At 41.3% G+C, this 22,010-nt stretch overlaps 1 protein-coding gene across 3 annotated transcripts in view; it reads left to right on the top strand.

The window, feature by feature from the left end:
- Positions 1-325: 325 nt before the first annotated feature.
- STAM2 (signal transducing adaptor molecule 2) overlaps positions 326-22,010 on the top strand; it is a 55,338-nt gene continuing 33,653 nt past the window's right edge. For all 3 annotated transcript variants that reach the window (XM_015110122.3, XM_077956997.1, XM_077956998.1), the window contains exon 1: positions 326-491. In XM_015110122.3, the coding sequence (XP_014965608.1) occupies positions 452-491 (40 nt within the window). In that variant the 5' untranslated portion in view covers positions 326-451. The remainder of the gene's footprint in view (positions 492-22,010) is intronic.

The raw sequence follows: 22,010 nt of genomic DNA, 5'->3' as shown, positions 1-22,010 counted from the left end.
CCAACGCGAAAAACCACAGGCAACCGCGCCCCCTGCCGCGCCGCCGCCGGCACTGCAGCTTCCGGGGTCGTCCAGTTCCAGGCAGGACTACTTCCGGCTCCAAAGGTCCCCGGCTCCGTGGCTCGCCGGGGTCCTAGCGCTGGAAAGGTGGCCGTAGCGGCCGCCTGACCCCTACAAAAGTCTGGGACTGGGGCAGCGACAAAGGCCTTGGGAGGACGCCCGTGATCGGAGGGATCTTGCCCCGGGAGAAAAGTTGGGACAGGAGCGCGGGGTCGAAGGGTGGACTCCGAGCCGGCCCGTCAGGCAGGAGCCGGGCAGGTGCGGTGGCGGAAGTGCGGGGACGGAGGCCGAAGCGGAGCGGTCTAGGGAGCCGTGGCCGCGGGTCACCCGGCGGGGAGCAGTTGCGGAGTCTCAGCTAGACAGCAGCGAGTAGGGCTCGGGCGCCGGCGAGATGCCTTTGTTCACCGCCAACCCCTTCGAGCAAGACGTGGGTGAGTGTTGTGCCCGGTCCTGGACTGCTCTGTGCCCGGCCCTGGACTGCTGTTTGTCCAGCTAGAAAGTGGGCGGTAGCGACTCCGGACTAGGAAGCCAAGAGTAGGGAGGGGAGGGGCGGTGCCGCCCGCTACTTCGACGTTGGGATTTTTCTGGGGGCAACCTCGGCGCGTCGCTAGCGATTTGGGGAGTGCTTCCTGCCGCGTGAATTTGGGGACGCTCAAAGGGCCGTTCTCCCTTCCAAGCGTAGGATTTGGGAAGAGCCTAGGGCTCGCTGGAGACTGGACTGATTAAGTAATTGTGTAGTTGGTGATTAAAAACTTCCTGCTCGTTCGACAGCTAGTTATCTCTGTGTCTGCCCCATCATTTTTTGAGGATGATGCAGCAGTGGAGACCCTACTGTCTAGAGAAGCCCAACACCAGACACTTAACACCTAGACAGCCGCATTGGATAGGAAGAACTTACTTCCCATTATTTATATTACTCTTGCATTCAATCCCTGATAGGGTAGTCTTAAGATTTATTGCAGTTGTAAAGGTGTTGCTCTTCATCCCCGAATTGCAAAGATTGCACGGGTGCTAGGAGATGTTCTGTTTTAGAGTATGAAAAGGAAATCTCGAGTCTCAAAACACTCCAGAACAACAAGTATTTTACTTGTTGCGGTCATAAAGCGCTGGTCTGAGTGACTATAGAATGAGAAAAACATGGACAAGATATATACGAAATTATTTTGGAAATTTGAGTAACACTAAAACAAACAGACATATATGTATGTATTTTTGAGAGTCTGAGTCTCACTATGTTGCCCAGGTGCGACTAGAATTCCTCTCGCCTCAGCCTCCACGTCCGTTTTCCCTTCCCGAGTAGCTGGGACTACAGGTTTGTTTTTTGTTTCTTTTTGTAGCCTTAGTTAACAGAACTCTAGGTAAATTTTTAGAACTTGAAAATGGGGTTGGGGCGGGGGGACTCACAAGAATACAGCACATCTTGGGCAGTAATTCACCTGTTTCTTGGTTAACATTTGGTTATTAGGAAACTGCAGAAACTGCCCTATTCTGGTACGTTGTGTAATCCCTAAGCCATTTAAAAAAATATGTTTGAGCCAAATAATATATGTAAATAGTTCAAATTTGTATGTTCCTTATTTCATTCAACTTTTTTCTTGGTGGCTGAATACAGGTGACTGGCATAAATCTGGGAAACATCACTCTGAGGCTCACTGTTTCCTTTTGGAACACTTCATTGCAGTATTTATTCTTTTGTTTGAATCATACTACCTTTGTGCAACTTGTACTTTTAAAAAATTGCTTTTAAAAGAACACTTTGGTTCTGTTGTAATGAAATAAAACAGAAGGTACAAAATAGAATTAGACAAATGATTTTAAAACTTAAAAACCGTGAACTCTTTTCTTTAAGGTAAATCTTTCTTGGAAGTTGATTGTTTTCTGATGGAAAAATTCTCTGGTGGATAGTAGGCAGAGTTACTCCTACTGTTCTGTTCTAAACCTTTCCCTGCCTGGCTCCCGAGGCTCCAGCATGGTTTAGTGGATCACAGTTTAGTCCCACAGTTGTAAAGGAGGCACTGCTGTTGAAATTTAAAAAACAAAAACAAAAAAACTGTGTCTAGATTATTTTATGGCCAATGCCATAAGCCAGAGCTTCAAGTAGTTACATATTAGCTTAAGGATGGCTGAATTCAGTACCCCAAAGGCATTTTAAGGGTGAAAGAATGAATTTGAGGCCCTCGTGCAACTTCTAGACAAGAGAATGGAGTTAGAAAAAGTAGAATGAAATACTAAGGAGCTCAAGTTGGACTTGCACATATATCATAGAAGGAAAATTACATGTTGCGTTTTTCATATCTTGAAACTTTTCATTTTAAATCGTTAATACAAAGCAAGGGCCAGACGCGGTGGCTCACGCCTGTAATCCCAGCACTTTGGGAGGCTGAGGTGGGTGGATCACCTGAGGTCGGGAGTTCGAGACCAGCCTGACCAACATGGTGAAACCCTGTTTCTACCAAAATGCAAAAAATTAGCCAGGCATGGTGGCGCGTGCCTGTAGTCCCTGCTACTCGGGAGGCTGAGGCAGGAGAATCGCTTGAACCCAGGAGGTGGAGGTTGCAGTGAGCCGACATCTCACCACTGCACTCCAGCCTGGCAACAGAGCAAGACTCCGTCTCAGAAAATATATATATATATGTATATACACACACACATATATACATACACACACACACAGAGAAGTCATTAATTTGGCTTGAGATATCTATAGGAATGTTACTTTACATTGTCATTGTCTTTTTCACTTGTTCTCCTTGATTCAGTGAGATTTTTATTACCTTTTTTTTTTTTTTTTGGTCATTCCTTTGTTCACTCTTCATTCACCAGACATATAATGAATAATTACTGTGTCAAACATTGTGTTAACCTATGAACACAAAATGAATAAATAGACTGTGAGTTCCTGCCTTCAAGGAACTCTCAGTCTAATGAAGGAAACATACAGACATAAGAATTGTAATTTAGTACAAGTATATTGCCAGAAATATACAAGAAACTTTACATTCTCTCTTTATTTGAAATATAGTACCTGAAGAAAAGACAAGGACCTTCAGATAGGAGCTTTCTCTGAGAAGGTGTTGACACTATCCTCTCCTTCCCACCTTTTCTTTTTTCTTTTTTTTTTTTTTTTTTTTGAGACGAATCTGTCTCCCAGGCTGGAGTGCAGTGGCCTGATCTGCACTGCAACCCCACCTCCCAGGTTCAAGCAATTTTCTTGCCTCAGCCTCCCAAGTAGCTGGGACTATAGGTGCGCACCACCACACCTGGCTAATTTTTGTATTTTTAGTAGAGATGGGGGTTTCACCATGTTGGCCAGGCTGGTCTTGAACTCCTGCCCTCAAGTGATCTGCCCGCCTCAGCCTCCCAAAGTGTTGGGATAACAGGCGTGAGCCACTGTGCCCAGCCTCCTTCCCCCCTTCTCTGATAGCACTTTCACAACAGGAAGTAACCACCTTTTGCTAGTGTATGATATGCTCATTTTATGATTAAAGGCCTTTAAAGATTAATCTCTTTTGGTAGGTGAAGAGTCTTGCTTAAGGGTGAGCAGTCTTTCTGACGTTCATACGAGGAAGGAATCCTTTTCTTAGAGGCTGAGAAAAGGATGGATCAAGGTGTCTTAGGAAGGCACTCATGAATTGATGATGATATGTGACTTGTCAAATGGAAGCAGGTCAAAGCCTAGAAAGTAGGGAACTCTTGGCAAATTCCTATCTTTTCTTGGCATCAGAACCTACAAGCCCTGAAGAATATACTAGATTTGGTAGTATTAGAGCTCTTTAAACATTTTATTGGAATTCCTCAAATCTAGATTCATTTTTTTGTTTTGTTTAATAAGATTTCTTTGATGTGTTCTGAGGGGAAAAAAGAAAATATCCTTATCCTTGAGCCTCTTCTCCCCAACGGGGGGCTCAAGTGTTAGAGGGGTATGGGGATCTTGAGGTGGAGCCTGGTTGGAGTAGCCATTCTCGTAGAATTCTGAGGGGAAAGTGAAACATGGGGGACGGGGCCATAGTGGTTAGTGTTAACAGAGAAGATGTCATTTCTTTATTCATTGATTTCCAAGTCATGACTTTTCTGTTCTAAGCCTTAACTCCGGTTCTTGTTTGCATATCTTTTTTCCCCTTACTCAGCCAGGCAATCTTTCTTGCCAGTTTTCTGCCTCTGTGCTATTTACCATTCATTGCTAAATGTTTGCTCCTTTCAACCTTGGTATTTCCTTTAAAGATATACTTGTGTCCCACAAAGCTGAGCTCAAATTCTACCTCTACAAAACTGCGACGCAGCGGTTTGATTTGTGAACTTTTAAGAGAATACGTTTCCAAACGACTTTTTAATGTGTGTATTGCTGTGTTTTTGACTTTTGCTGTGTTAGAAGACATTGACCAGGAAGTAGCTTAAGACTTTCTCCAGTGAAATGCAGTCATGCAGTCCTTTTCTCCAGTGAAATTTTATAAAAAATCCCAATATAAAAATAGATAACTGATAGCATAAGAATAATACAAATTCATTTTACACATTCAAATTTATAACATTTGCTTAACTAGGCCACTCTTTGTACAATAAGTTAAAATCTTCGTAAAAAAGTAAAATTAAAAGTTTTTTGGTTTTGAATAAGAATAGTAGACTTAGCCAAGTTTTTTCTAATATATTTTGTAGCTTTTTAAACTATGAAATATTTTCAGCATAAAATACAAAATATGAACTCCCATTCCTGCCAGGCAATTATGTCAAGTACTAATATTCTGATATACTTGATTCTTTTTTTAAAGAAAGGAACATTCAAGATGCAGTGAAATACTTTAGTATTTTTAGCAGCTACCTGATCCCATTCTTCCTCCTTTCTCAGAGTTAAACACTCTATAAATAGATGGAAATTCTCTTTAATAGTATATATACTACACTTATAAATATACTGTATATTGTTTAGATGTTTTTAAACTTTTAAAAAATAGTGTCTTTTTGTCATTCTGCAACTTTCGTCATTCAGCATTTCTTTTTTTTTGAGACAGAGTCTTGCTCTGTCGCCCAGGCTGGAGTGCAGTGGTGTGATCTCAGCTCACTGCAACCCCTACTTCCCAGGTTCAAGCAATTCTTGTGCCTCAGCCTCCTGAGTAGCTGGGGTTACAGGCGTGCACCACCATGCTCTGCTAGTTTTGCATGTTTTAGCAGAGTTGGGGTTTTGCCATGTTGGCCAGGCCAGTCTTGAACTCCTGACCTCAGGTGATCTGCCTGCCTTGGCCTCCCAAAGTGCTGGGATTACAGGCATGAGTCACCGTGCCTGGCCCATACAGCATTTCTTTGCGAGAGTTATTCATGTTGATGTTTGTAGCTCTAGGTTATTAATTTTAATGGCTGTGTGATACTATACCACTATATGAATATGCATTATCTGTTGTCCTATTGACTAACATGACTTTATTTCCAATTTCTTGCACCTACAGACAGCTCTGTATTGAAAGTTTTTATCTGTGTTTTCTTGTGTGCAACTCCTGACCTCGTGATCCGCCTGCCTCGGCCTCCCGAAGTGCTGGGATTACAGACCTGAGCCACCGTGCCTGGCAGAGCGTAAAATACTTTTTTTTTTTTTTTTTTTTTGAGACGGAGTCTCACTCTGTCACCCAGGCTGGAGTGCAGTGGCTGGATCTCTGCTCACTGCAAGCTCCGCCTACCGGGTTTACGCCATTCTCCTGCCTCAGCCTCCCGAGTAGCTGGGACTACAGGCGCTCGCCACCTCGCCCGGCTAGTTTTTTTTTACTTTTTTTAGTAGAGACGGGGTTTCACTGTGTTAGCCAGGATGGTCTCGATCTCCTGACCTCGTGATCCGCCCGTCTCGGCCTCCCAAAGTGCTGGGATTACAGGCTTGAGCCACCGCGCCTGGCCAGAGCGTAAAATTCTTAAAGGTTGTTGTCTTGAACAGGAATTCTTCAGTAGAAGTGTAGCTCTTGGCCTGGTGTGGTGGCTCATGCCTGTAATCCCAACACTTTGGGAGGCTGAGGTGGGCAGATCACCTGAGGTCAGGAGTTCAAGACCAACCTGGCCAACGTGGTGAAACCTGACTCTACTGAAAATACAAAAATTAGCTGAGTGTGGTAGTGAATGCCTGTCATCCCAGCTGCTTGGGAGGCTGAGGTAGAAGAATCACTTGAACCTGGGAGGTGGACATTGTGCCACTGCACTCCAACCAGGGCAACAGAGTGAGACTCCGTCTCAAAAAAAAAAAAAAAAAAAAAAAGAAATGTAGGTCTTGCAAAGTCACCCTTCCAAGGGTTTGTTGATTTCCTTCCTGTCAGCAGTGAAATTCCTGTTGTTCCACATCCTCACTAATGCTGAGCATTGTCACATTTTCTTTATGCCTATTTGATGGGTATGAAGTAAGACATTGTTTTCATTTCATTTTCAATTTCCACTTCATTGCCAGTGAAGATGAGCATCTTTTCATATGTTTCTTCATCATTCTGTTTTCTTTTTCTATAAATTGCCTGCTCATTACTTTTATTATTCTATTGGGTTACTTTTTAAAAATTGATGGCAGGGTGCAGCAGCTCACACCTGTAATCCCAGCACTTGGTGGATTGCTTGATCTCAGGAGTTTGAGATCAGCCAAGGCCACATGATGAAACCCTGTCTCTACAAAAAATACAAAAATTAGCTGAGCATGGTGGCGCATGCCTGTAGTCCGAGCTACTTGGGAGATTGAGGTGGGAGGATGGCTTGAGCTGGGGAGGTTGAGGCTACAGTGAGCCATGATTGCGCCACTGCATTCCAGCCTGGGTGACAGAGCCAGATCCTGTCTCTCAAATAAAACAAAACAAAAAAACGAAACCAAAAACCAACACCGAAAAATAAAATTGATTTTTAGAGTTCCAGATACATTTCCTACTAATCTTTAGTTGGGTATGTGTGTTGCAAATCTGTATTCTAGTTCTTTTTGTTTCTGGTGTCTTTTATTGTAAAGAAAATGTGAGTTTTCACTTAGTGATATTTGTCATTCTCCCTTAGTTTTATTTTTCTTAAGAAAGGCTTTAGGGCTGAGTGTGGTGGCTCACACCTGTAATAAGGAAAAGAAACCCTTCTCCACCCTGAGGTTATACAGATCGTTTCATATTTTCTTCTGCAAGTTTTACTAAACTCTTGATTTTCACATTTAGGTCTTTGATCCACCAGGAATTATTTTTTGTATAAGGTCTGCGGAGGAATTGAATTGGATAATCATTTGACAATAGATAATAATCAGTTGTCTAATCACTATGGATTGAATTGTCTGTTCTTTCCCCACTGTTTTATAATTGTCTTAGCTATTTTGGGCATTTCAAATGGATTATATGACAGATTGGTTAAAATCATTATACAAGGGAATTTCTTGTAGGTTTTTAGGATTTAAGAGAAAAGACATTAATTTTATTTTTGTTTCACATCAGCTGATATCGATAGTTTAAAAAATACTTTTATTCATTAATAATAACATTTAATAAGTTTATGTGTAATTTGAAAGTAAGTCAAGAAGAGAATGATTTTCTGCCAGTGAATATACAACATAATACTACAGCAGTGTGGTTAGGTGGATGTGTCTCTAGCATGGCTTTTGTTTAAATAAAGGACCTTAACCTGCATGTTAAGAATAGGCCTTGTGGCCGTGCGTGGTGGCTCACACCTGTAATCCCAACATGTTGGGAGGCCGAGGTGGGCGGATCACAGGGTCAGAAGTTCGAGACCAGCCTGACCAACATGGTGAAACCCCGTCTCTACTAAAAATACAAAAATTAGCCGGACATGGTGGTGCATGCCTGTAATCCCAGCCACTCGGGAAGCTGAGGCAGGAAAATCACTTGAACCCGGGAGGCAGAGGTTGCAGTGAGCTGAGATTGTGCCACTGCACTCCAGCCTGGACGACAGAGCAAGACTCTGTCTCAAAAGAAAAAAAAAAAAAAAGAAAAGAATAGGCCTTGTTTATAAGTATGTAGGGTAGGATAGCAAACTCTAGTTACTTGACAAGTGATGGTTCTAACCATCTATTACCCAGGTATCAAAATGAAACTTAAGGATATATCATTTATCTCTTGTTATTTTCTTCCTCCTTGGTTGTCTTTTGTCCTTGAATCTGACCACTTTTCTTCTCCCCCTTCCTTGATTTTTCATTTTGTTTAAGTTAAAAAGTTTTTATTTTATTTTATTTTTATTATTTTTTTTTTTGAGACGGAGTCTGGCTCTGTTGCCCAGGCTGGAGTGCAGTGGCCGGATCTCAGCTCACTGCAAGCTCCGCCTCCCGGGTTTACGCCATTCTCCTGCCTCAGCCTCCCGAGTAGCTGGGACTACAGGCGCCCGCCACGTCGCCCGGCTAGTTTTTTGTACTTTTTTTGGTAGAGATGGGGTTTCACTGTGTTAGCCCGGATGGTCTCGATCTCCTGACCTCGTGATCCACCCATCTTGGCCTCCCAAAGTGCTGGGATTACAGGCTTGAGCCACCGCGCCCGGCTGTATTTTATTATTTTTTCTTTTTTGAGACACAGCCTCACTCGGTCACCCAGGCTGAAGTGCAGTGGTACAGTCTCAGCTCACTGCAGCCTCTGCCTCCTGGGTTCAAGCAATTCTCCTACCTCAGCCTCCTGAGTAGCTGGGATTAGAAGCACCCACCACCATGCCTGGCTAATTTTTTTGTTGTATTTTTTCTAGAAATGGGGTTTCACCGTGTGGTCCAGGCTGGTCTTCAACTCCTGACCTCAAGTGATTCACCTACCTTGGCCTCCCAAAGTACTGGGATTATAGGAATGAGCACCATGCCTGGCCTAAGTTACAAAGTTTTTAAAAGTGTTTTTGCTTACAGTCTTTTTCCTGTTATAAAAATAGCAGCTAATTGGCAATATTTGTCCAATACCATGGGTGAGAAGGATATTAGTTCCTGAGGCATTTTGGTATTGTTGAAACATTCTTTTCCCTCATCCTTTCTTTTTTAGGATTAAGTTTCACATTGACTTATTGGCATCTGCTGTCTTTTTTGGTGTAATAAGTGTTGCTCTCAGCTTTTAGACTTCCTTTAGCATTATTTTCTTAATGGGTCTGTGGCTGCTATGCTTAAAGGACAAGCACCTCTCTGTCCCTGTAGCACCTTGTGGAACATTTGCAGTTCTTTACCGTGGAGACCTGTTATGGTGATCTCTGTTCCATTCAGGGAGGCCTTTCTTTAGTTTTCTCCAGTTAAGGAATGTTAAAAATGAAGTATCTTGTGAAGTAGTTCCAGTTCTTACTGACTTTTAATGCAAGCTCAGAACTGTGTTTTATCTCATATTTTATAAAAGCATGAGGGGAAATGGTGAAGGATTAAAAAATTTTTATTATGTGCAGTCTCCCTCATATTTAGTATCATTTTTAAATGATAGCATTCGGATGAAAAATTTGTTATGCAGTGAAATTTTTATTGTATTTGAAAACTCGCAGACTATTTTCTTGGTCGGTAAACATTCCCTTAGTAAGCACTTGCCTATTTTCATTTGCAATATGAGAATTGTAGTGACTCAGAATTTTACTTCTCATTTGTACTAAAAGTTTTTTTTTTATTCTTATCTGGAACAGCAGCTTTTACTTTCATTTGTCATGGGATGTATTATCTTAACCTTCTCTTCTAAAAAGAGATCTGCTTAAAGAAATCTAGCATGTGCAGTGTTTTGGTTTGTCCACAGCAGTACTAAGTCCTTGAGATGGAGGGTTGAAGGGGAAGAACTTTTTTTTTCCCAAACATTAATACCTTATTAGGTTCTGTTAAGTTATCTGATAATGAATAAACATTTGTATCTAATGTAGAGATTGAACCTAAGAAGGTCATTGTGGCAGATATCTGGGAATGGCCATTGTCCCCTGAAAATTATTGACATTCTGAAGTGGCCACCTGCTTATAGGTGTTAAGAATAGGCTTTGTGTGTATGTATGTAGGGTAGGATATCAAACTCTGGTTACTTGACAACTATTGGTTCTAACTATTTATCACCCAGATATCAAAATAAAACTTAAGGATATATCATTTCTTTATCTTTTGTTATTTTTTTCTCCTTGGTTGTTTTCTGTCTCTGAATCTGACCACTTCTCTTCTTCCCTGCCTTGATTTTTCATTTTGTCATATTATTACAATTTTATGTCAGAAATTTGTCAGTACATGATGATGTAGTTTTAAAATTTTTAGCCATTCTAGTGGGTATCTCATTATGGGCTTTGTCATTGTTGTTGATTTTGAGACAGAGTCTTGCTCTGTCCCCCAGGCTGGAATGCAGTGACATGATCTGGGCTCACTGCAACCTCTCCCTCCCAAGTTCAAGCGATTCTCCTACCTCCCGAGTAGCTGGGACTACAGATGTACACCACCATGCCTGGCTAGTTTTTGCATTTTCAGTAGAGACAGTGTTTCCCTGTGTTGGCCAGGCTCGTCTCCAGCTCCTGGCCTCATGTGATCCGCTCGCCTTGACCTCCCAAAGTGCTGGAGTTACAGGCGGGAGCCACCATGCCTGGCCTTCATTGTAGTTTTAATATGCATTTACCTGATAACTCTTGATGTTGGGCACCTTTAAATATATTTATTTTGCTAAATGGATATTCTCTTTTTCAAAGTACTACTTGTTTAAGTATTTTGTCCATTTTTCTTTTCACGGAATTTTCACAACTCTTTTAAGCACGGCAGCTATTTTAATCTCCATTTGACAAATGAGAACATGGATTTGAGTTTGAGTCAAAATGAAGGTGAACTACTCCAAAGCTTATAAGCTAGTAAGAAAGCTTCAAAGCTGGATGTAGGCAGGGCAGGTCCTTGTTGTTTAACTGGTGATGTGTATCCCACCCCTGAAGCCTGACAGTACTCCACAGGTGCATACAGAGTGTGCATAATGGTCTTCTCGGTCTGCAGAGGTAATGTAATCATATGCCTGGCCTATTTGCTTTTGATTCTTTATCTGTAACTTTTTGGCATGCTAGTGGCTACCTTGGAGACTCTTTTTTTTTTTTCCGAGACGGAGTCTCGTTCTGTTGCCCAGGCTGGAGTGCAGTGGCGCTATTTTGGCTCACTGCAACCTCCATCTCCCGGGTTCAAGTGATTCTCCTGGCACAGCCTCCTGAGTAGTTGGGACTACAGGTGTGTGCCACCCCACCCAGATAATTTTTTGTATATATATATATTTTTAATAGAGATGGGGTTTCACCATGTTAACCAGGCTCGTCTTGATCTCCTGACCTTGTGATCTGCCCGCCTCAGCCTCCCAAAGTGCTGAGATTACAGACATGAGCCACTGCACCCGGCTGACTCATTTTTCCTTTATCCCAGTCACTAGAAAATGTCTGGCACATTATGCTTCCTAATAGGCCTATTACAATGGAAATTATAACATGTATGCTTCTGCCCTGTCTCCTGAGTAAGGGTGTGTGTAAATGAGTGTGCTCATTTTGTGGAGTTAGGGGGACATGGTTCTCACCTAACAGGATTACAGAGGGTATTTTGGAAATATCAGCCAAGAAGAAAGTAAACTTGTAGGAAAATAAAGGCTGGCCCCAGGACTTGCCTTTTTAATAGATGGTTTAAAATATTAAAAGACAGTAAAAGGGAATTTTTATGTGTTTTTCCCCCTTCTTTTCCTCCTGGCTCCCCTTATGCTCAATTCTCTTAATTCCTCCTAATCGCCCCAAAAATGTTGGTGGCGACATGAGAAATGAATAGAATGGCAATGACTGATCTGTATTGCATCAGAGGAAGCAGCTCTTGAATATATTGTATTATTATATGGTTTAGTAAATGGAGTTAATCGGTGGGCACAGTGGCTCACGCTTTTAATCCCAGCACTTTGGGAGGCCTAGGTGGGCAGATCACCCGAGGTTAGGAGTTCAAGACCAGCCTGACCAACGTGGAGAAACCCCACCCCTACTAAAAATACAAAATTAGCCCGGCATGGTGGTGCATGCCTGTAATCCCAGCTACTTGGGAGGCTGAGGCAGGAGAATCGCTTGAACTCGGGAGGCAGAGGTTTGCATTGAGCCGAGATTGTGCCATTGCACTCCAGCCTGGGCAACAAGAGCAAAACTGCATCTCAAAAAAAAAAAAAAAAAAAAAAAAAAAGTTAATCATGGCACTCTGCCTGATTCATTGCTTATAAATGAGAGTTGAATTTGCATGTTTCCTATTCAGCGTGTTTAAGATATGTATTATCAGGGGAACCCGCCCCCAATATTTCAATGTAGGTTCTTTCTAGTTTCCCTAAGTGTCAGCCGGTCTCAGAAAGAGAAAGAGTACAAAGAGAGGAATTTTACGGCTGGGCCGCCGGGGGTGACATCACATATCGGTAGGTCTGTAATGCCCCACCTGAACCGCAAAACCAGCAAGTTTTTATTAAGGATTTCAAAAGGGGAGGTGGTGTATGAACAGGGAGTAGGTCACAAAGATCACATGCTTCTGAGGCCAGTAAAGATCACAAGGCAAAGGGCAAAATTAGAATTACTAATGAGGATCTGTGTTCAGCTGTGCACGTATTGTCTTAACATCTTAACAGAAAACAGGGTTCAAGAGCAGAGAACCAGTCTGACCAAAATTTACCAGGCTGGACTTTCCCAATCCTAGTAAGCCTGAGGATACTGCAGGAGACCAGGGTGTATTTAAGTCCTTGTCTCAACCGCATAAGACAGACACTCCCAGAGCGGCCGTTTATAGACCTCCCCCCAGGAATGCACTTCTTTTCCTAGGGTCTTAATATTTAATATTCTTTGCTAGGAGAAGAATTGAGTATCTCTCCTCCTTGCACATCTGTTTATAGACTCTCTGCAGGAAGAAAAATATGGCTCTTTTTGCCCCACCCCGCAGGCAGTCAGACCTTATGGTTATCTTCCCTTGTTCCCTAAAATTGCTGTTATTCTGTTCTTTTTTAAGGTGCACTGATTTCATATTGTTCAAACACACGTTTTACAGTCAGATTTCATATTCTTAAAACACATGTTTTACAATCAATTTGTATAGTTAACACAATCATCACAGAGTCCTGAGGTGATGTACATTCTCAGCTTACGAAGATAACAGGATTAAGAGATTAAAGACAGGCATAAGAAATTAATAAGAGTATTATTTGGGAACTGATAAATGTCCATGAAATCTCCACAACTTATATTCAGAGATTGCAGTAAAGACAGGCCTAAGAAATGATAAAAGTATTAATTTTGGGAACTGATAAATGTCCATGAAATCTTCACAATTTATGTTCCTCTGCCATGGCTCCAGCCAGTCCCCCCATTCAGGGTCCCTGACTTCCTGCAACAATGTATACATAGGGAAACAGAAAAACTATGTTAATTTGGCAATTTTGAACAAAAATTACTCTCAAGAGGCAGTTTAATGTAGTGATTTGAACCTGGAGCACACACTCTGAGCCAGATGGCACAAATTGAAATCTCTATTTTATTGCTTACTAACTGTATAACCTTGTGCTAGTTATTTAATAATTTTCTGGACCAGGTGCAGTGCTCATGCCTGTAATCCCAGCACTTTGGGAGGCCGAGGCGGGCAGATCACCTGAGGTCAGGAGTTTGAGACCAGCCTGACCAACATGGCAAAACCTTGTCTCTACTAAAAATGCAAAAATTACCCAGCCATGGTGGCATGCACCTGTAGTTCCAGCTACTCGGGAGGCTGAGGCAGGAGAATTGCTTGAACCCGGGAGGCATAGGTTGCAGTGAGCTGAGATCGTGCCATTCTACTCCAACCTGGGCGACAGAGTGAGACTGTATCTCAAATAATAAGAATAAGAATAATTTTCTGTATCTCAGCTTTCCCATTTATATAGTTTTTATTTTTATTTATTTATTTTACATGCAAGGTTGTAAAATAACCCAGCCCAGGCTGGAGTACAGTGGCACAATCATAGCTCACTGTAACCTCAAACTCCTGGGCTCATGCACTCTCCTGTTTCAGCCTTCTGAGTAGCTAGAACTGCAAGTGTGCATCACTGTACCAGACTACTTTTTAAAATTTTTTTTTGTTGTTGTTAGAGATGAGGGATCTTACTGTGTTGCCCAGGCTGGTTTTGAACTCCTGGACTCTCAAGTGATCCTCCTGGCTTGGCCTCCCAAAGTGCTAGGATTACAGGTGTGAACCACCAGTCCCCACTTATGAGAATCCTTCATTTGATTGAGGAGCAAGTGATTTAGCATATGTAAAATGCTCAGGAGTTATTGCTTAATTCCTATTATTGTTTTTAATTAAATTGTTAATTAATTGAGCGTGGTGGCTCAAGCCTGTAATCCCAGCACTTTGGGAGGCCGAGACAGGCGGATCACGAGGTCAGGAGATCGAGACCATCCTGGCTAACACAGTGAAACCCCGTCTCTACTAAAAAAAATACAAAAAACTAGCCAGGCTTGGTGGCGAGTGCCTGTAGTCGCAGCTGCTCGGGAGACTGAGGCAGGAGAATGGCATAAACCCGGGAGGTGGAGCTTGCAGTGAGCTGAGATCCGGCCACTGCACTCCAGCCTGGGCAACAGAGCAAGACTCCATCTCAAAAAAAAAAAAAATTGTATATATGTGTTTATATATATATATATATTTTATATATATATATATTTTTGGCTAGCTTTTCTCGGTTCTTATACTGCAATTTTAAGGTATAGAAACAATTGAGGGTTTTTCCTCCTATTAATAGATAAAAAGCAATTTTTTCCCCTAAGATTGCTATGGTGAGAATGTATCCCCCACAATTTACGTGTTGGAAACAGTCGCCAATGTAACAGTGTTGGGGGATGGGGCCTTTTGGGAAGTGTTTAGGTCATGAGAGTACCTCCTTTATGAATGGATTAATGCTGCAATAAAAAGGGCTTACAGGAGTGGGTTCACTCTCCCTTGCCCTTCCACCTTCTGCCATGTGAGGACACAGTAAGAAGGCCCTGACCAGATGCCACTGCTTTGATCTTGGACTTTCCAGCCTCCAGAACTGTGAGAAATAAATTTCTGTTCTTTATGAACTACCCCATTTCAGGTATTCTGTTAAATAGCAGTGTAAAACAGACTAAGACAAAATTCTAAATTGCTTTAGTCATGTCCAAAGGTATTGATACATAGTATCTTAATCATAATACATTTTTATGTTGCCTTCTGTTATACTTTAAATTATCCGCATGTTCTGCTTGTTAGTTCCCATGTGATTGGGTATTACAAGTTTTTTTTTTTTTTGAGACAGAGTCTCGCTCTGTTGCCCAGACTAGAGTACAGTTATGTAATCTTGGCTCACTGCAACCTCCACTTCCCAGGTTCAAGTGATTCTCCTGCCTCAGCCTCCTGAGTAGCTGGAACTACAGGCACCCACCACCACACCTGGCTAATTTTTTGTATTTTTAGTAGAGACAGGGCTTCACCATGTTGGCCAGGATGGTCTTGATCTCTTGACCTCGTGATCCACCCCGCTCGTCCTCCCAAAGTGCTGGAATTACAGGTGTGAGCCCCCCGCACCCAGCCCATTTAATGCATTTTTAAATTGAGATATTGTACTTTGCAGTTCAGAGATTCCATTTTTATAGTTTTCATTTCTCTGCTGAGCATTCACCAATCTTTGCATTCTTGAAAATATATATAATTCTCTAAAGTTCTTTCTTGCTAAGTCTAACATTTGGGTTATGCTAACATCTGTTTTTATTGACTAATCTTGATTTTGGGATACTTGTTTGCTTATTTAGTAATTTTTTATATTACGGTGGACATTGTGATTATTCTTTGTAGGGAAGCTAAATTACATTGTCTTCCTCTAAATGGTGTTGAGTTTTGTCAGGTTGTAATATTATTGGGGGGGATCTTTTAGGTTTTGACAGGCTTGGTTTTATTCCTTGGAGGAAGGCCTATTTTGGTTTTGAACTAAATTCTAGAGGACTTTTCCTCCTAAGGTGTGCCCTTTTTGGATTTTCAACTAAATGCATGAAGTGTTCTTTTGCTTTGTTTGGGCAGTGTTAATTAGCCTGCTTGGGCTGCCATAACAATACCATAGGCTAGGTAGCTTACACAGCAGAAATTTATTTTCTCACAGTTCTGGGGCCTGCAAGTCCGAGATCAAAGTGCCAGCAGAGGTGCTGTCTGGTGAGAGTTCGCCCCTTGGATTATATACAGCCCCCTTATTCCTGTGTCCTCATATGGCTTTTCCTGGCTGTGTGTACACAAAGAGAGTGCTAGCTCTCTGGTGTATCTTCTTAAAAGGACACTAATCTTGTTGGATCAGGGTCCCATCCTTTTGGCGTCATTTAACAATAATTACTTCCTTAGAGGCCCCATCTGCAAATACAGCCACACTGGGGATTACAGCTTCAACATAAGAATTTTGGGAGGAACACAAACATTCCATGCATAATAGGGAGGATGACTCCCAGTGCTGCTTGACCTTTCAGCCCCATAGAAGGTAATCTCTGCTAGACCGCATAGAGACTCATCTCGTGTGTTTGTGTAGCCCAGCCCTTGGCCAAGGGCCTCTGGTTAATCACCGTGATTAGAAACCTGGTCTCCCTCTCTCAGCTGCTCTTCTTGGGCTAGTCCTCCTCTACTTGGGCTAGTCTTCCTTGTGCTGGACAGGAAAGTATTCCAAGGCAGAAAGCTGAGGCCATCGTGAGGCTCACTACATATTTTCCTTCCCTCAAAGATCTGGGACCTGCTCTGCCTGCTATTCATTCCCTGAAAACAATTGCCTCATCGATTTTGGCCTGTTTATAGTTGTTTTTGGTAGGATCGCAAGTCTGGTACCAGATATTCTATCATGTTTGGAAGCAGAAGACTAGTCATGAATTTTTATTTGCAAACATAATAGGAGGAGCTTTAAAGCTTTCTTGCAGGCATTCTTATTTCATGTAAATTTTTTATTACTGATAGAGCCTATTTTATTAAAAGTTTTATGGGTAGAGCTAGATTGTTTTTAAAGCTGTACTTTGAACATAATGACTAAGTTGGGCGGAGCCTTTTTGTTCCTTGTAGGTAGGTATTGATGGAATTATTCTTTATTATATTGTTAGAATCTTTCTAAGCTATTTCATGTTGTATTTGAGGCTTTCTACATACAGTAATCGAAGCCTGGTGATGAAATGTTATGACTTACACCCACCAAATGCTGGCAATTTAGCATTTAGGCCCCAGGAGGGCTCTTTCAACTTTCTCCCTCGCTATGCGTTTGACACAGAGTAATGTGATATAGGGCCCCAACATTGGGCAAAGTGACATGCTATAAAAGACTGGTTTCTTAATTATAATATTTAAGATTTCCCAGGGGTTTAAAATACTCCTAAGTGCGTAATTTAAATGTTATTTAGCTCACTTGAAAAACGAAGTCCTTTTTGGCAGGCCATTATGAAGTCCTTCAGGTTTTATACTTTTTAAAAAGAGTAATTGTGAGTCTATATTTGTAGAGACTAAACTGTGCTTGATAGAGTATTCAAATCAGGAATTTTCCATTTTCTGTGGAAATTAAATCGAATAAACAATAGTCTAATTAGATATTTTAAAAATTGTTGGGAGGCTTTAGAAGGCATCAGATAGGCTTCATATTTAATGTGTTACATGACCAGAATTGGAAAAATACCATGAAAAGTTGAATTCTAGCTGGACTAGGTAGGTTATTAGATGGTCTAAAATCAGACTCACCTGATTATGTTTGTGTCTTTGTACTCATACACATCCATACTCATAAAATTTGCTAATTGGTGATGCTGGCTTCTCAGATCAATGAGGAAAGGATAGATTCTTAAATGGTAGAACTGACAACAAATTTGTAAAAATATTTTTCTGTTCCTGCCTCACACCGTGTGTGAGGTTCCAGATATACTAAATGAAGTTCTAGATACCCTAAAGATTTACATGTAAAAGGGGATTAATATACAGAAAAGAATGTGGGTGGATATTTAATCTTCAGGTAATTCAAACAGTATGCTAAATGACACTATAAAAAGAAAAATGGTAGATTCTGTTATAGCAAAAACTACATCATAAACGAATAGGAAAGATTGGCATGAAGCTGTAAAATATATGATTTGCTTTTCAGACTCAGTATGTAAAGTTAGTCACCTGTCTAAGAAGCTCTTGAAGCATTGCCTTCCCCACTTACCCTGCCTCCTTGTTGAGACTCCCAAACATAGAGTTACTTCTCTCAGTAAATAAGAGGAGAACTAGAACTTCATAAGCCCACTAGTGCTGTTACCTTTTGTTGCCGTGTGGTGTTGCTATTGGAGTTTGATCTTATGTAGCCCCTTGAATATTTGTCTGCTCAGCAGTGAAGCTTTGGTTGGTCCAGAACTTTGCACACATCAGCCAAACCATGTCCACAGATGGGCATCAGAGTTAAAGCCCTTTTAGTTTATGTACTCAAAAGCTCTGCTGTTGTTTGCCACTTTACACATTGTACCAGGCTAATGGAGTGTGGAGGAGCAACCAACATCATTCATTCACTCATGAAACAAATATTGATGGAGCACCTACTTCGTGCCCTACATGCTGTTTATGTACTAAGAATAATAATTGTGAACAAAACAAACAAAAATTCATGCTATGATTGTTACATTCATCTGGGGGTGGAATGTGGTGAAAGGTTGTGACAAAGACAGATGCTAAACAAACAAAAAAAGCTATGAAACATCTTCAGAAAGGACTATGCACAAAATCCTGACCTCCTAATTATTTTGTATTTAGTCTATGTGAGTCACCAATATGAATGATACCAGTAAGTATAACAAAGAAGACAGATTGAGTACCTAATGGATTTACAATCAGTTTACTGATAGCTTCTCTCTAGCTCGTTTTGGAACTTTATGGCCACTCTGTATATAATGGTACATTGTGCAGCTACTAAAAATACTGGTATAGATGTATATTTCTGAATGTGGACAGATGTTTATGAGTAGAAATGCATGTTAAGAAATGATACATTTAAGTATGATCACAATATTAGTGGGGAATATTTTTTCTGTACCCCTATGGTTTTCTTTGTGAGAAGGGAGTTCTATTAGTGTCACCCTGAGCCTGCCCTGTGTTTTGTTTTGTGGAGACAGGGCTCACTCTGTTGTCCACGTTGGAGTGCAGTGGTGCGATCTTGTCTCACTGCAACCTCGACCTCCCAGGCTCAAGCCATCCTCCTACCTCAGCCTCCCAAGTAGCTGGGACTACAGACGTGTGCCATCAGGCCCAGCTAACTTTTTTGCGTTTTTTGTAGAGACAGGGTTTTACCATGTTGCCCATGTTGGTGTTGAACTCCTGGGCTCAAGTGATCTGCCTGTCTTGGCCTCTCAAGTGCTGGGACGATAGGTGTGTGCCACCTCACCTGGCTTGCCCTTGCTTTTTTATTCACTTCATCTCTGGTGTGAGGACACCTGATTGGTAAGTTTGAGAATAACTGGCCTTATGTATGCCCTTCTGTGTAGGACTAGCTAGTCTTTCCACCACCACTGAGTGATTTTTCATTTACTTCTCCATGGAATAAGTTATGCAGAGGTTTACCCCTGCAGGGAGAGACCTTCTCCTCTTTAGTGCTAAGGCATGCCCACTTCTGGGGTTCACTACTAAATTCATTTGGCCAGTATATCTAAAGCTTCTGTTAGTAACAAAAGTGTTATTTTATTGTGTTTTTTTTCTCATCTTGTTCATAACTTAGCCAAGGAAGAAGTTGTCTGTTTTTGGGTGCTGTCTTTGTACACCTTATACTATTTAATTTTGCATTAGCTTTTATTATTTTTGTGTGTGTGTGTGTGTATATGTATGTGTGTGTATATATGTATATATAATGTCTGGAAGGATATACATCATAGTTTTAAAAGAGATTGGAAAAAGGTTTTTCCTTGTCTGTACTTCTGAATTCATGGAATTTATTAGATACGTAATTCAGAAATAGTTAAGCCTTGAAAACAATATAGTCTGCTCTGACTTTCCAAAGCAATAGTCTTTTTTGCGCAAGGGAAGAAGGTGAAAACCTGAGTAGGTATGTTTTACCTGCATAGTTTGGTGCCTGGATCTAGAACTTTCAGTAGACAAAAATATATTACTTTTCTAAAATCTTTGGTTTGTCATTTCATCACATGTCAAAACAGTTGCTTTCCATCCATAAGTAGTAGGCAATTTGCATGGCTTTTTAAAGCGAGTTCCAGCATTTAACTGAGGTTAACTGCATTGGTGTGTTTCTCTTTACTCACAAAGTATAGTTGTTTGCTAAGCCAGTTCATTTTTTGGCTTCTTTTGATTATTCCTTGCTGTTTAAAAAAAAAATTACTCTGGTTTCCTACCATCTTTCCTGATGATCACTGTGATATCACCTGTCGTGTGTGTGTGTGTGTGTGTGTGTGTGTGTGTGTGTGTGTGTGTGTATGTGTGTATGTTTTGCTAGCTTATTCTATATTTGAAATTATAGAGTATATGTGATAAAGAGGAAAAGACATAAAATGATACAGTGTTTCTAAAGTGTTGTTTTTTATATCTCCACCTCTCCATACTAGAAGAAAAAATTGTATTCCTTGATATTGAAATTTTTGTAAAAGTTAGTAAAGTAAAAATGCTCCATAACTCAATCATTATATTCCAATCATGCTTTTTAACAGTTTGTTTAATTAATTTATTTTATTTCTCACAATGCAGGTTACTTGTCAGTTTTTACTTTGATCATGTAATATTTCAGACCACAAAAAAGATATTGAAAATAAAATATTTTCTGGATACATACTGTACAACTTAATAAACCTTTATAAATACAATGAAGCCCCTGTCTTCTTTTGAACCACCCCCCAAGTTTGATGTTTATCCTTCTCATTCATGTTAATACTTTTATGACCTGTGTATATATCCCTAAAGAATATAGTGTATTTTTTGGATGTTATGAAATTCCAGGTGAAGCATTCACATATTGCTGGTGGGAATGTACCATAGTATAGTTCCCTTGGAAAACTGCCCATTCCTAAAAAAATTAAACATAGAGTTATCATATGACACAGCATTTCTACTCCTAGATATATGCTAAAGGAAAATGAAAACATGATGTCTACACAGGGACTTGTACATGAATGTTGATAGCATCAGTGCATTATGTATATTAGCCAAAAAGTGTTTTTTTTTTTTTTGAGATGGAATTTTGCTCTGTCGCCCAGGCTGGAGTGCAGTGGCACGAATTCTGCTCACTGCAAGCTCCACGTCCCAGGTTCAGGCCATTCTCCTGCCTCAGCCTCCTGAGTAGCTGGGTCTACAGGCGCCCACCACCATGCCCGGCTAATTTTTTGTAATTTTAGTAGTGATGGAGTTTCACCGTGTTAGCCAGGATGGTCTCGATCCCCTGACCTCGTGATCTGCCCAGCTCGGCCTCCCGAAGTGCCGTGAGCCACCGCTCCTGGCCCAAAAACGTTTTTGAAAATCCAAATGTTGACTGGCATGGTGGCTCAGACTTGTAATCTCAGCACTTTCGGAGGCTGAGGCAGGCAGATAACTTGAGCCCAGCAGTTTGAGACCAACCTGGGCAACATGACGAAACCCCATCTCCACAAAAAATGGAAAACTTAGTTGGGCGTGATGGTGCACACCTGTGGTCCTAGCTACTCGGGAAGCCGAGGTGGGAGGATCACGTGAGCCCCGGGAGATCAAGGCTGCAGTGAGTCGTGATGACACCACTGCACACCAGCCTGGGCAACAGAGTGAGACCCTGTCTCAGTAAGCCAGCCAACCAGCCAGCCAACCAACCAGCCAGCCAACCCAGATGTTCATGAACTGGTGAATGGATAAATGTGGTATATCTATACAGTGGAATATTATTTAGCCGTAAGAAGAAATGAAGTACTGATACATGCTACAACGTGGATGACCCTTGCAAACATTATGCCAAATAGCAGAAGCCAGTCAGAAAAGAACATGTATTGTATGGTTCTATTTATATGAAAAATCCAGAATAGGTGAATCTTTGGAGACAGAAAGTAGACAAGTGGTTGCCTGGGGCTGGGAGTATGTAGGGAGAATG

The sequence above is a fragment of the Macaca mulatta genome, chromosome 12 (assembly GCF_049350105.2).
Source record: "Macaca mulatta isolate MMU2019108-1 chromosome 12, T2T-MMU8v2.0, whole genome shotgun sequence".
Taxonomy (NCBI): Eukaryota; Metazoa; Chordata; class Mammalia; order Primates; family Cercopithecidae; genus Macaca; species Macaca mulatta.
Note: the sequence above shows the minus strand (reverse complement) of the source record. Positions and strands in the feature narration are given on the sequence as shown.